General features: G+C 36.6%; 1 protein-coding gene across 1 annotated transcript in view; it reads left to right on the forward strand.

The window, feature by feature from the left end:
- Positions 1-75: 75 nt before the first annotated feature.
- The window catches only part of LOC107553501 (kinesin-associated protein 3-like), a 33,112-nt gene continuing 17,165 nt past the window's right edge, over positions 76-16,022 (forward strand). Inside the window, exons 1-10 of the mRNA XM_016235746.1 lie at positions 76-244; positions 1,316-1,447; positions 1,531-1,676; positions 1,750-1,808; positions 1,953-2,094; positions 3,563-3,662; positions 4,054-4,178; positions 4,361-4,459; positions 6,956-7,134; positions 7,973-8,135. Coding sequence (XP_016091232.1) covers positions 213-244; positions 1,316-1,447; positions 1,531-1,676; positions 1,750-1,808; positions 1,953-2,094; positions 3,563-3,662; positions 4,054-4,178; positions 4,361-4,459; positions 6,956-7,134; positions 7,973-8,135 — 1,177 coding nt within the window. The 5' untranslated portion in view covers positions 76-212. The remainder of the gene's footprint in view (positions 245-1,315; positions 1,448-1,530; positions 1,677-1,749; positions 1,809-1,952; positions 2,095-3,562; positions 3,663-4,053; positions 4,179-4,360; positions 4,460-6,955; positions 7,135-7,972; positions 8,136-16,022) is intronic.

Genomic DNA, 16,022 nt, shown 5'->3' on the forward strand with positions numbered 1-16,022 from the left:
GTACCTCCACATATACAGGTGGCGCTAGAGGTTCTTCCGCTTATTTCTGCTTCTTCGTTTCTTCACAGAATTTCAGTACACACCCATAGCAACACAAACAGCAGCATGCTGCCAGAGCAGAAACGATGAAGCAGTCCAGACATTAGATACACGTCAAAACATCAGGCAGAAATCGACCGCACAGGTTTATTTGCTTTAATTTATGAGCAACAATGCAAGCGGACGACGCCAGATATTTAAAACGGTGAGTGTTTGTGTAATGCGAGCGGGCTCTGTCATTAGCTGTAGTGGTCGAGCTTGAGCTTAACGCTGCATACAAACAATATATACCGTATGCATGTAAATGTTGTTTTCTGAGGCGTAAGACATACATTTTATATATATATGTACAGCTTTCAAAATATTCAGGCAAATTATGGCATCAGTTTATATTTATGTGTCTTCAAGTGACGGTTATATGGGCATAATCATCATTATCATCACCACAATATCATCATTCATCATATTAAACAGAGTTATTGAATTAATAAAATGTATTTGTACGTATGCTATGTTTACAATGGTACTGAATGTTTACATTAATTTACTGTGTTATTTAATGTTGCTCCAGGGTGCTTTGAAGGATAACAATAACAAGTTACTATCTGGGAACATGTCTAAGAAAAACAAAACAAAAAGGATAACAAAACATGATTGTTTTACCAATAAAATACTACTTTTTTAAAAGATAAGCTTTATGCGTCAAACATCTTTCATAGGTAACTCAAAAGTAAGGCAAGGCAAGTTTATTTACTGTATATAGCACATTTCATACACAATGGAAATTCAAAGTGCTTTACATAAAAGAAAATAATAATAAAAAAAATTATCACAACAATAAAACAAGGAATTTAAAAACTTTGGAAATGATTTAAAAATGTATTTAAGAAGTTTAAAATTAATTTAAAACAGTTAAGAATAGAAAATGATTATACATAAAATATAGCGCAATAAGTTCGAACATTGCACAGTGCTCATTCAATTAATGCACAGCTAAACAGATGAGTTTTGAGTCTGCATTTAAATGTGACTAATGTTTTAGCACATCTGATCTCTTCTGGAAGCTGATTCCAACTGCGGGCGGCATAATAACTAAAAGCGGACTTCCTGTGTTTTGTGTGAACCCTTGGTATTTCTAACTGACTCGATCCTACCGATAAGGCTAGGTAAATCTGGGTATTATCAGCATAGCTGTGATAGGCAATTTCAAAAATAGTAGGAAAAGTATGTAATTTATAACAATAATCAATAATAATCTATAATATTTTGTATTCAGGAAATATAAGGGTGGCAGTTTAGATGTCCACCCCACAGAAAAAGCCCTTGTTGTCCAATATGAAGTGGAAGCTACAATCCTTGGAGAGACGGGAGACCCGATGCTAGGAGAACGCAAGGAGTGCCAGAAGATGTAAGATCATTCAGATAAATGGAGTAGTAGGAAAATTGATTGTGTGGTAGATTTTTAGAGCTAAAACTTTCCTCTGTTTGCAGAATCCGTCTGAAAAGCCTGAATTCCAACACAGATATTGCGTCTTTAGCACGGAAGGTAGTGGAGGAGTGTAGACTCATTTCCCCTTCCAGACTTCCTGAGGTGGAACAGTTATTGTTCTACCTGCAAAACCGCAAGAAATCTGCTGGTAGGCTGAGAAGAATAGGGTAAAAAATATTATAAAAAGTGCTTTAGTGATTGTTTGTGTTTTGTTTACTCAGAAAAGAAAGAGAAGAAACAGATCAAGCCTAGAGACCTGACTCCTTTTGAAGGCATGGAGGTATAGTTGAAATGAATATGAATTTGTTTTTGTCACAGATTATATATATATATATATATATATATATATATATATAAATTATAGTTTTCTCAACCAAAATGTATAAAAACATTTTTGACTCACTTAATGCCTTGTGTCCTGCAGCTTGATGAGGAGGCCAACATTAATAGCATAGATGACTATGTTGAGCTTCTGTATGAGGACATCCCTGAGAAGATCAGAGGAGCTACACTCATCCTCCATTTGGCCCGTAACCCTGACAACCTAGAGGAGTTGCTGCAGAACGGTGTGTTGCACACTGGAGCTCATGGCTAAAATGTCAAAGAATCATTTTTAAGCAGTTTAGGATTTTATCTTTAAACTTTCCACATAAAGCCTTATTTTAAATACGTTTACATTACCATATAACAAAGCTTTGGTTTGCTCCTCATGTATGATTAAAAGGATAGTGCCCCTAAAAAATTTAAATTCTGTCATCATTTACACACCCTCATGTTGTTCCAAACGTATATGACTTACTTTCTTCTGTGGAACACAACAGAAGGTATTTTGAAAAAATGTCTTAGTGTTTTTTTGTCTGTGTATTAAAGGTCAGTGGGCTCCAATGTTGGACCCTGACGTTTTACAAAATATCTTCTTTTGGGTTTGAAAACAAGGTTTCAAGGATTGAGGGTGTGTAAATAATGACAGATTTTTCTGTTTTTGGGTGAAATATCACCCAATTTTGTAGGATGTCATATTTAGGACATTATTATCATCTCTTGCAGTCATTCTCATTCCATTATTTTATGTACCTCATTCATTCTTTCATAAGAAAATGATCTTGAAGCCCCAATGTTTCTGCCCTTACCCTTATGAAAAAGGGCTTGTCATATTAGCACAAAGACTTTATACACTACTATTCAAAATCCGTCAGTAATATTAATTAAAAAAAAAATAATAATAATTTTATCCAGCAAGGATGCATTCAATTGATCAAAAGTGGCAGTTACAAAAAACTTCTATTTCAAATTAATTCTGTTCTTTTGAATCGTTGATTCTTTTCTTTTGGGTTTCTACAAAAATATTAAGCAGCACAACATTGATGATAATAATAAGAAATGTTTCTTGGGCACCAAATCAACATATTTGAATGATTTCTAAAGGATCATGTGACACTGAAGACTGGAGTAATGGGTGCTGAATATTCAGTTTTGCTGTCACAGAAATAAATTACACTTTAAAATATATTGAAATAAAAAAGTTATTTTAAATTGTAATAATATTTTACAATATTACTGTTTTTGATCAAATAAATGCAGCCTTAGTGAGCATAAGAGACTTCTTTCAAAAGTTATTTTTTTCACTAAACTTAATGCCACTAATAGTAAACATTAGTAAAATAAAACAGAGTATGGGGATCCATTCATAAAAAAGTAAGTCTCTTCCATTTACACTCTCCCTTGTCCGATCTCTTTGACCCCTTAGGTCACTGTAACTCAATCCATATTTGTAGTACTACAGCCTGTTTTCTACTTTCCTTTGACTATTTGCCTTTTAGCATCTAGTGTCATTAGATTTTTACCCACAATGCATTTTCACCTTTGCAAGTGTGTTCTCTCTTTTCCCATTAGCCCATATCCTAACATATTCTCCGTATTCACAAGTTCTTCACAAGCAGCCACATATTTCAAACCGTTGCCATTTTGTATTCACAACGTGAGTTCTTTTCATGAGCAATGAAAGCATTTAGTGTTTTGTCTGCTCTCCCACAGAGACTGCTCTGGGCGCACTGGCCCGGGTCCTGAGAGAAGACTGGAAGCAGAGTGTCGATTTGGCAACCACCATCATCTACGTCTTCTTCTGCTTCTCCAGGTAAACGGACTACACATCTGCATGCTCTAGCCAAGACTCACTCTTCAGTTTGACGGATGTTGTGCACGGAGCTGAGACACAACAATGGCGATGTGCCATGAGGAGAATATATTTTCTTGCATGAGAATCATAATATTAAATACTCCTATCATAATACAACACATCAGCTGCTGTCAGGACTCATATGAAAAGCCAGGCTGTAGGTAAATGTGAAAGCTAGAATCATTCTTGAATCTCTGCCCTTCCGATGTTATTCTGCTGAAGTCTGCAGTGGTTTGGTTAACATTCATCATGCTCTCGGTGAGCGAGTGTATTTGACATGGGTTAAGGCTTTATTTTGGCGTGGTTGGATGCATGGTGAAGGTTAGACAAACAAGTTTTTTATCTCCAGTTTCTCCCAGTTTCACGGCCTGATCACTCACTACAAGATCGGCGCGCTGTGCATGAGCATAATTGACCATGAGCTGAAGCGCTATGACCTATGGCTGGACGAGCTGCAGAAGAAAAAGAAGGCTGATATCCTTTCAGTGTAGCGGGGGTCGTAGGTGAAAGGGCGACAGGATGTCAGAGAAAGGGTAAAGGTAAAGTCATGCCAAGGGTCAGGGGGGCATGGGTGTTATGTTTTAATTAAAATGTTGCCCTTTAATTACTGCTCTGAACACAAGGGTTTAATAGACAAGGTCCTTGACTTTTTGAACGGGACGATGACCCAGACAATCAGAACCTGAAGAAGGAGTACGAGAAAGCCCTGAAGAAGTACCATGGACTGCTGACCAAACAGGAACAGCTTTTGAGAGGTAGAAAACATTATTACCCCACACACCCACAAAGAAATGTCTCATTTTACAGCTTAAAGATATGTTTTGACTAGCCAGGCTCCTATGGAAATTTTGGCTGATACTGATGCCAAATATGATTGTTGTGGCTGATTTTATAAATATGCACTGTTCTATACAATATTAAAAACCAGTTGTCTTTTTATAGGTGATGTTTGTGATTTTCTAATTAATAATCTTTATTTTACAATTTTGTTGGTGCAGAAATTGCACTGCTCTTTTTAAGAAATAAGCACATAAATTTAGACATTAAAATATTATAAAGTGCACTACTATATATATATATATATATATATATATATATATATATATATATATATATATTTGGAACCATGTCCTGTGGTCTGATAAGACCAAGATAAACTCATTTGGTTCAGATGGTGTCAAGCTTGTGTGGCGACAACCAGGTGAGGAGTACAAAGACAAGTGTGTCTTGCCTACAGTCAAGCATGTTGGTGGGAGTGTCACGGTCTGGGGCTACATGAGTGCTGACGGCACTGGGGAGCTACAGTTCATTGAGGGAACGATGAATGCCAACATGTACTGTGACATACTGAAGCAGAGCATGATGCCCTCCCTTCGGAGACTGGGCCGCAGGGCAGTATTCCAACATGATAACGACCCCAAACACACCTCCAAGACGACCACTGCCTTGCTAAAGAAGCTGAGGGTAAAGGTGATGGATTGGCCAAGCATGTCTTCAGACCTAAACCCTATTGAGCATCTCAAGGTCTCTAACATCCACCAGCTCCGTGATGTCGTCATGGAGGAGTGGAAGAGTGGCAACCTGTGAAGCTCTGGTGAACTCCATGCCCAAGAGTGTTAAGGCAGTGCTGGAAAATAATGGTGGCCACACAAAATATTGACACTTTGGGCCCAATTTTGACATTTTCACTTAGGGGTGTACTCACTTTTGTGGCCAGCGGTTTAGACATTAAACTGAAAATTACTGCGTGCAACTATGACCTATGAAATTGAGCACCAGTGCGACTGACCCGATCATCATCATACTTGTGATTGTGCTCAGGGAAGCTTCAAAGCTTTCTAGCTTTCTACGCAGCGTCGAGTAATGTATCAGACATATCTCACCAATCCTTCATAAGCAAAGTGTAGACAGGGTGTAAATAAGAGATTCATCACACAGTGTAGAGAGCTTCGTTGATTATAAATGTGAGCTCGCGATGAACTAAGAAAAATCAGTGACTTGCCGCCACCTGCTGGCAGTTTTAGTTTCATTTTTAAAGTATCTTTTCAGTTATTTAAATCATTTAATATTTCTATATTCAAAATTTTATATTTAAAACATTAATATCATCATGGATTTATGGATTTAATTGCACTCATTCCACTTCTGAGCCTCATTAAATGTCTGAAAGTACATCAAACAACACTTTTGTGTTCTTCTGTGCCACCTCTACAAATTATTTTTGTTAATACTGATTTCATTTGATTTTTAACTTGTTTCTTATTCTACTCTTATTCTGTTGTTAAGCTTATAAAATATAATTTAAGAATTTGACAAAAGATGACATACTTTTAATAAAGTTAGAGGAGTCAAATATTACCTCGTAATGGGAAGGCTACTTTTTGATAACATTTTGGATTATTGATTAGAAGGTGCTCCTAAAATTTTGAACGTGCTCCTAAATTTTTTAAGTTAGGAGCACAAGTGCTCCTAAAAAGAAAAGTAAGCGTCGAGCCCTGTTTAGACATTAATGGCTGTGTGTTGAGTTATTTTGAGGGGACAGCGAATTTACACTGTTTTACAAGCTGTACACTCACTACTTTGCATTGTAGCAAAGTGTCATTTCTTCAGTGTTGTCACATGAAAAGATATAATAAAATATTTACAAAAATGTGAGGGGTGTACTCACTTCTGTGAGATACTGTATGTATGTATATATATATATATATATATATATACACACACACACACACAAACACTGCCGTTCAAAAGTTTGGTGTCGGAAAAATATTTTTTGAAATGTTTTTGAAAGAAGTATGCTCACTAAGTAGTATGCATTTATTTGACCAAAAATGCAGTAAAATCTGTAATAGTGTGGAAATATTATTACAGTTTAAAATAACTTTTCTATTTGAATACATTTTAAAATATAATTCATTCCTGAGATGCAAAGCCAAATTTTCAGCAGCCATTGCTCTTTTTTTCAGGATTGTTTGATAATAGAAAGTTCAGAAGAACATTATTTAAAACATTGTTTGAAAAATCTTTCGTATTATTGTAAAAAAAAAAAAAAAAAAGTCTTTACTGTCACGTTTGATGTTTAATGCCTCTTTGCTGAATAAAAGTATTTTTTGGAACAATAGACTTTTGAACAATACAGTTTGAACTGAAAAAGCATTTGAAGCACTAAATCTGCTTCCAATATTATCTGTTTTAAAAACAGATTCGAAAATGTATTGATGACTTTCCTGTTTGTGTTTCTCTGCCATCAGTTGCTCTGTACCTGCTGCTGAATTTGTCTGAGGACACTCGCACAGAGCTGAAGATGAGGAACAAGAACATTGTCCACCTTCTGGTGAAAACGCTGGACAGAGACAGTGAGGAGCTCCTGGTGCTGGTGGTGTCCTTCCTCAAGAAACTCAGTATCTTCTTAGAAAATAAGAATGACATGGTAAGAAATACTGTCAGATGCTTTTATCCAAAGTGACTTATTTATTCTGTTAACTTGTAGTAGTACACTGATGCCCTCAAAGCTTATAGACATGCACTAATAGCCCCAGAACTCCAATTTTGATTTCATGGGGTGTTTAAATGCTGTGCTTAAAGATTGCAACCTGAAAGGTTGCAGGTTCAAACCCCACAAGGCTACACCACCCCAGTTGTCACTTTCTAATTATTACTCTCTCCTTTCTAAATCAGCCACACCTGTTCTCATAACTTGTTGCTCATGTGATGTTCTGTATTGCTTCAAGACAGTTTAACTGTACTGTTTAGTCGACCACTTATCCCACACTTCCTCCACCTGCAACCAATCACACAAACTCTAACAAACTGTAGACCGAAGGTTATCTCAGCAATCATTTATTTGGATTCATTTATCAGCTAATTTTTGATCTTCTAAATTAAACACATTTGTCGAGGCAGCTGGGCAAAGATTATTACGACATTGACAAATGCTATACAACAATAATACACATTCTTGTATGATTAATTTAATGCTTTCAGTCGTGTGGAGATGACGGTTCTGTCACATTGTTTGACGCCGACTGTGAATGCAAGGTTGTAGATGTATGCAGTTATTAACATTGAAGGCTTAATTTGAAAACTGGTTCCAGGCTGTGAACAGTGGCTTTAATGGGGATCACGTTTCTGCTGGGCTGTCCGTCTGTGGCTGTGTTTGACCACAACTGAAGCAAGCAGATGTGTTAACAAGCAAAGCCACAGGCACATAAGGAACTAACTGACTCCTACATCACTCCATCACAATCATCTCTCTCTCTCTTTGATAGGCTGAGATAGATACAGTAGAGAAGCTGGCAAAACTGGTGCCCTGTGAACATGAAGATCTCCTGAACGTAACTCTTCGCCTCCTCCTTAATCTCTCCTTTGATACTGGCCTCTGCAGCAAGATGGTGCATGCGGACCTTCTGCCCAAACTCACCTCACTGCTAGGTAAGATTCCTGCAGGTGTTTTTGGATATTTTATTATTTGATATTGTATTATTTTATTTGAAATATATTATAATTGTATTATTTTATTCTATATATTATAATTGTAATATTTTTGTTACATGTATGTGTGTGGATAATAGTAGAGATAATCAAAATATATATTTGTTGGTTTTTATTTTTTAATTATTTACATTTTATTTTATGTTATACATTTTATTTATTTATTTTATTACTTTATATATGCTCATAGTAGAGCGAGGGCTGGACAAAAATGGGGAAATACTCTAAATTTTGTGAGCTGTTTCCAACCCACATTGCTCATGAAACTCCTTGGCCCTATTTTATCTCATGGTTATGAATTCAAATGATTGTTCAGACAAATTAATTGTCCATTTGACAGACTTGCTGTGTTACAACCATTGAGACAGCATAAGTCGAAAGACCGTAAATCTACTAGTCATTTATTTTGTGTTTGAGGATGCAAATGTTTCTTAGCCTCATAAAGCAGTTACAGACTGGCTCTGTCCTGTCTTTCAAAGACCACTTCCCGAGATGAAACCAAACACACGTTTGGTGCATGGACTACATATACAGGCGTGGTTGGCTTTGGCACCAACAATGTGTTTTTTGCAAGGCCTCAGGGGGGTGTCGTGTGTCCCGTGCAATTAATGTAATATATTTGTTTAAAAAACAGCTTCAGCTCTAAAGTAAATGTTGTTTTTCCAGCACGAGGGAAGTCCACATTTAGCGGCTTATGGAGATTTTCTCTCTCCATCAGACACATACAACTACCCATTCTTTATGAACACTTTGGACTGGCTGCCAACAGCTAATGGTCCTTTGCACTAGTGTGGATGATGTAATGTTTTTGTAAGTATTTTTTGAAGAAGGTGTGTGTAACCTCTGCTTTTATCTGGTCTGCTTTGTAAGAATGTGACATCAAGTCCTGTCAGAGTATTGCAAATACCTCATGAATCTTCAGTGTGCACTGAGTGAGGCTCCTATCTGCTCTTCTGACCTTGCTGAAAAGATGAAAGTGAAGTTTGGTATTTTCTCCAACCTCTTTGATGAATTATCTCAGAACCAGAACCAACTGATCGACAAATTCCTCTTACATCACACTGCAAAAAATGATTTTCTTATTCGTTTTGTCTTGTTTATCTGTCTAAACATTCTTAAAGGGGTCATCGGATGCAAAATTCACTTTTGTTGTTTTTTGAACATAAAAGTGTGTTGGAAGTGTGTGTACACATTAGGGATGTTCATTTTAACCATTAAACCGGTTAACCGATCGTAATACTTTTGACCGATTAATACAGTTTAACGGTTTAAAAAGTAATTTAATTATTTTTTTTTTTCAGTAATTTATCAAAATATTTAAAAAGGTTTGCTGCATGGTTAAAATACGCTACGCGTATAAAAAATGTTTTTTTAGGGGGAAAAAACATAAGTCGCATTTTATTTCATTTAGAAATAGGCCTAATGCTGACGCGAAATGTTTACAAGCATTATAATAAACACTGTAAACATTTTAGTTCCCCTCACTCCACAACAAATAATTTCAATTAACTGTATTTAGAAAAGAACAAGAATTAAAAATATAAGAAGCTATAGCAATATAAACGACAAGCCAAAACAAATTCATTTAGGCTAAAACGAAACTGAAACCAAGGTTGGGTCTCTCATTCCACACAAAATCAAATGTTTCCATATTTGCGATGTATTTGAATGCCAAATTATTATTTATTATTTACTTCACTCGCGTTCAAATATCCACGTAAAACACTTAATATGTATTATTATTACTACATATATTTTTTTAACTTTACATATTTTTTTTCCCCGTATGTTTGACTGACTGTATTTTATTATGATAATGAACAGGCTGCATTGTCAAGGTAGCAATGCTTAACTGTGTGCGCACATGCGGTGCCGGCAATCACTTGAATTGTTTCCTTTTAACAGTGGAAGAAACTACTCCTTTTAGTCATAAAGATAATCGGAATTGTGTACATTCACCATTAAAAACAAATCTGTGTGCTTTTGTAAAATAAGCCTAAAGAAAAATAGGATGCCGCTTTCTGCCATCTGTTTCCTTACGTGCAGGTGCGTGATGTGATATGATGACCATGTGAATCCTCATGTTCTGTTGTTTGCTGCTTTTTGCGCATGTAAATTAATCCCCGGGAAGCAAATGTTAGTATTTTTAACGGGTCACAGACACTTATCCTTTCTAATTTAATTCCTTTCTAATTTAAAATAATCTTGTCGGTTAAAGGGGTCATATGATGCGATTTCAAGTTTTCCTTTCTCTTTGGAGTGTTACAAGCTGATTGTGCATAGATAAGATCCCTGAAGTTGCAAAGACTAAAGTCTCAAAACCAAAGAAATATTCTTTATCAAAGTTAAGACTCTGCCATGCCCCCCTAAAATGGCTCGTTCTAACACGCCCCCACATATCTACCTCACTATGTGGAAATATTTGCATAATGCGCCCAAATGTGCACGCAAAGAAAGAAGGCGTGGTTTCAGTAACCGCAGTTAGTGTTGAAGCAGCCATGTCAGGGAGATGCTGTGTGTTTCTAGGCGAAAGCAAAAACACTTTATTTGGCCTTCCGAAAGTAGATGCATTTAGGAATCTTTAAGATCACTTACAACAGAACAGCAATGCATTTTATGGACGACTGTTTCGTGAACCTAGGAGAGGAGGTAATTCTGACTTTGCTATGACAATCTGGTGCTTCTGAATCAGCTACTGTTTTGTTATTAGTTTAAGTATTTGCTATTGACTGTTCAAATGTGGAGTTTTGCGCATCGTGTTTGTGTGTGTGTGTGTGTGAGAGAGAGAGAGCGAGAGAGAGAGCGAGAGAGAGATAGACAGGGTCACATCACAGATTCAGCTGTCTTAACTGTGGCTTGTGTACTGCAAACACATACCAGCTTCATCACTGTGTCTGTCACGCGACTCTGTTCCCCTTTCGGGCTTGAACTGATGGTAAAACTAATGATATTATTTACTGTCTTTACATTTAGTGAAGTGAAGTGAAGTGACATGTGGCCAAGTATGGTGACCCATACTCGGAATTAGTGCTCTGCATTTACCCATCCAAAGTGCACACACACAGCAGTGAACACACACAAACCGTGTACACACAGTCGTGGTATTGAAGGCGTTTGGAGAGAGCGCTGCACATTCACTCCCCCCACCTACAATCCCTGCCGGTACGAGATTCGAACCCACAACCTTTGGGTTATGAGTCCGACTCTCTAACCATTAGGCCATGACTTCCCCACGATTTCACAATATCTCTGTTTTTATTGTATTTTTGATTTAAATGTAGCCTTGGTGAGCATAACAGACCTCTTTCAAAAAACTTACTTAAAAAATCTTACTGATCCCAAATTTTTGAATGGTAGTGTAATTTCTTTCTTTCTTTCTTTCTTTGGTTTGTTTTAAATTACACTGTAAAAATTACCTGTACATTTTACAGTAAAATACTGGCAGCAGGGTTGCCATCCAGTTACTGTAATTTTTACAGCTGTAATTTCTACAGCATTAAATTGCTGTACAGTAAATTACTTTAATGTGTGTATGCTATATTTAGAATAGTCTTAAAAGTTGTTAAATCTAGCAATGAAATCCTATCGTGACTGCGCTGCTGCAACCCTGATGCGTGAATCTGGGGTTACAGATATGAATGTAGGGTGAACGTGATTTCACCAAGTACCAGTACATTATGTTCCAGGATCAACAAGGATGTCGATCGTTGTTGATTCCAATCAACCAATCATAATTGAGGGATAAGGTTTCAAGAAATGTCAGTTTTAGGCTTACAATCAGTTATAGATGACACCCTTGTTATTCACCTATCATTTCTCTCTGATTTTAGGAATTAATAAATTAGGGGTAGGGATTGGGTTAGGTCTATATTTTTGGACAGTAATGTTGATCCAGGATCAACAAAACTTGTTGATCCAGGAACATGTCGTACATGGCAAAATCACGGCGACCACTACTACTATAGTTACCAAACATGAAAAATAAAAAATAAACTGAAATAAGAAGTCACTTACCACAGTTGTGAATCCCTCCTCTTGCTGCTCCCCGAATCTCGACCATTGAAGATCCTACAATGCCTCTGTAGATTTGAAATTTACAGCAATATACTGTACATTTGCGTCAAACACCACGTGCCCCCAGAATGCATTGCTGTTCACAGCAAATATGCTGTATTTTTAGAAAAACAGCCCGCTGCTGTAAAATTTTGGTGTCATTTTTACAGCAGTTTGTTACAGTGTATGTTTATGCTTAAAAAATGCCCATGGGGTTGGGCAAATAAGCTTCAAAGATGTATACTCTCATAATATTTTGTCTTACATAACTTTGCGTCACAAGTAAATGTGTCTTGTTTTAAAGATTATGTATGTGTGCTCTAGGGGCAAAACACTCATTCTCAACTAGGCCTGAGAATAACCTTGTGCAAATTACACACAGACATTAATGCCGCTCTTGCTCACTGCATGCATCTTTAATCTTACAGTGTGTACCATATTTTGCACTGCTGATGATCCTTGTAGATTTGGATTAAAACATTTCAAACATCAAAACTGTAAAAATAATCACTATGGAGTTTCATCGGCTTTGACATCACTGAATAAGGCATTAGTTAATATCGCTGCAGTCAGGAGTGAACACAGACAGTGGTAATGTGGCAGCTGAAGTGGAAGAGCGTTCAGGGAGGCATGGAAAATCCCAGTGGTACAAGAAGAAAGGGAGTGTGTCCTCCCCGGGGAGGATGTAGAGAGTGATATCGGCTCCGCTCCCAATTCTTTTCGAGTGCCTTCTGGACTCTCCCACCCCTCTCTCAACACTCAGCATCTTCTGTTTGTATCATAAATGTCAAACAAAAGCCTGTGCTAGGAGTGTCACCACTAACATTATTGTGTTTGTCTTCACCTCCCATCACAGAATGCACAATGTTTAAACAGATAGGACACATCCGGCAAGTATCACACACACGCTTGTGTACATATCCTTATGGAGACATCCTGACATTTGTTTTATAATATAATATATATTTTAAATTAATATAATTTATTATTACATTTTACATTTGTTTATTAATACTTTTTACAAGGTTATCAAAACATGAACGCAGACCCAAAACAAACATACATAAACTGACAGCAAGCAATAAATTGTAATTGCAGTATAGATGATTGGATATATTTGTTTTAGTACCCGAGTGGCTATGGACCAAAACCTTTTTTCCAACATCTCAAGAAACATCTGTACCCCAATGGCTATGCAGAAAAGAAACACAGACACAAAAATAAGAAAAGTTAATGATTTTTATATGCAATTAGTATTATAACATATCAAATGAAATACACCAATTAAGAAACATGTTTGTGGAAATGTATATGTGAATAGTTGACAGACATATTTTTATTTTTTTTGCTGAAGACCCTGTTCCATTAGACTGGGATATCATCCCAGCATGCATCAGTGGCCGCCCACTCTCACAAGCTTAAACATACAAAGTCTCAGTCCTGATAGCTCATACATTAAACCTGGCATCTCGTTCCTCAACCCTATACCTCATACTTCAGTTTATTAAACCCAGTACCTCATATATCAAACCCGATATCGATATATAGATATATAGAATATATCTATATATCGATATATATCTATATCTATATACCGATATATAGAATTTGCAATCAGCTGACGGGTCTGATTAAACTGCAGTAAATTGTTCGTTTGAGTAAAAATCTTTTAACTTCAATAATTCAGAGAGTGAGAGACCAGAGTAGGACCATCTATCATACTGAAGCTAATTAATAGACTTGTAAAATAAAGAGCCAGAGAGTGGAAGGCAGTGTTGGTAATAGCTGCTATAGTAGCTGCTACTAATATATAGGTAATAGCAGGGAAGATGGCTAGCAGAGGGGAGACAATCTATTGAATATATAGACGTGTATTATAAAGCTCTAGACCCAGCAGACATACTGTAACAACACTGGAAGATTACAGTCACCATGTCTCCTCCAGCATCCTAAAGATTTGGACAACACTGGAATGAAGATTACCCAAAAATAGTGATGAGCGAGCTCTCAGACGCATCCCAGCACAGTTAGAAGTGTGAATGACGGAAGACATGTGACTCAAGCAGAGCAGATAATTTAGTAAATACCCAGTTTTCTGAGCTTCTTTCATTCGCTTTTCTACACAAACATCCCACACACAAAAGCAAACACAATGATGTGATACAGCATGAAGCCTCAACCAAATCCTCAGAGCGACAGCACGGCGAGCAATCAATCCTACTTAAACTGAACAGATTTTACCATTTGATGGTTAAATACAAAACCAATGGAATGTGAGGGAGAAATGTGTGAAATACACAAAATAATGATCTTTAAAAAAAAGCATCATATGACCCCTTTAATGGTTAACAATCAGTTAACAAGCGTCGGTTGTCGGTTAGGAAAAATAACCGAAATGAACATCCCTAGTACACATCAACCCTATAATGATAAAAATCCACCCAGTGGTTTTTTTTAAAAATCCCCTTTCTCAAATCAGGCTGTTCTGAGATTTCTGTCAGAATGACGTAGTTCTGCACAGGCCCCTCCCATGATAGTTGATTGACAAGGCTGTCTTACCTTAGACCCGTCCTGAGTGAGCTGTCATCAGTCCGCCATTGTCGACTCCGGTGCAGGGGAAGACAAGAATGTCTCCGATTAAGCGATTGAGGTTTTTCGTTGCTAGATGTAATAGATAGCAGTCGTCATTTACTACCTACATCTGAGCCACTGAAGACGCACAGGATTAACGTTACTTTCGTTTTTGAAGGGAATGCGCAGATCCCGATCGACCTAAATGCGTCTATGTTTGCGCGAATCATTCATGATCCAGCTTCATCTACAGAATAAGTGAGTATAAGGGTTTTTTTTAGGAATCTTTGCAAATCGCCTTTCCTAAAATGTGCTATTTAGCTAGTTTCGCGGCTGAAGTTTACAGTCTGCTCGTCATCCCACGGAAGAGAGGGGCGGGGTCAGCAGAGCTCTTTAGCATTTAAAGCAACATGTACTAGAACGGTGTGCTGAAAACAGAGCTTATTTTAACAGGGTAAAAAGGGTGTTTTTTACACTACCATTGAGAAATTTTAACCAAAGTATGTTATAGACTTTTCATTAAGTCCCTAAAGAATCATATCAACTTGTGGAAAATGGGCATCTGATGACCCCTTTAAATCAAGATGCATTTGCTTGAGAAGCATAGTGACAAAAAATATAAAATGTTGTTTTCTAAAATATGTATAAAAATTTAGTTTTTTGTTAAAACAAGAAATAATATCTGCTAGTGGGGTAATAACATGGTCACAGGGACATCAAGTTTTTTTTATATATTGACTGATTTTTCTTATTTTAAGCAAAAACTCACTTAAGTTTTATACATATTTTAGAAAATAAGATGTAGCATCTTATGTCATTTTGCTTCTCAAGTAAATTCAATTGAATAAAAATCAAATAAATATCTTGATTTAAGAATGTTTAGATATTTGTACTGGAAAACAAGACTTTCTTACTGTGTAAGATGATAATTTTTTGCAATACAGGAGGTGTCTACATCCAAGTGTAGAAAAGAAATCACTATTTCACACAGCGCACCACTGCTTATATATCACTTATATATTGCCTACAAATGCCACCCACTGCCACTTTTATGTTTTCAAAACTTAAATGTGTTTTTCTGCAAAGTTTTTTGTTGTTTTTTTTCCGCTTCACTTAGATAATGTTAAATAGCAGGTTAACGTCGATATTTATATATGCGTGTGTGTGTGTATGTATATATATATATATATATATATATATATA

This window comes from Sinocyclocheilus grahami, unplaced genomic scaffold, assembly GCF_001515645.1.
Source record: "Sinocyclocheilus grahami isolate Dianchi unplaced genomic scaffold, SAMN03320097.WGS_v1.1 scaffold473.1, whole genome shotgun sequence".
NCBI lineage: Eukaryota > Metazoa > Chordata > Actinopteri > Cypriniformes > Cyprinidae > Sinocyclocheilus > Sinocyclocheilus grahami.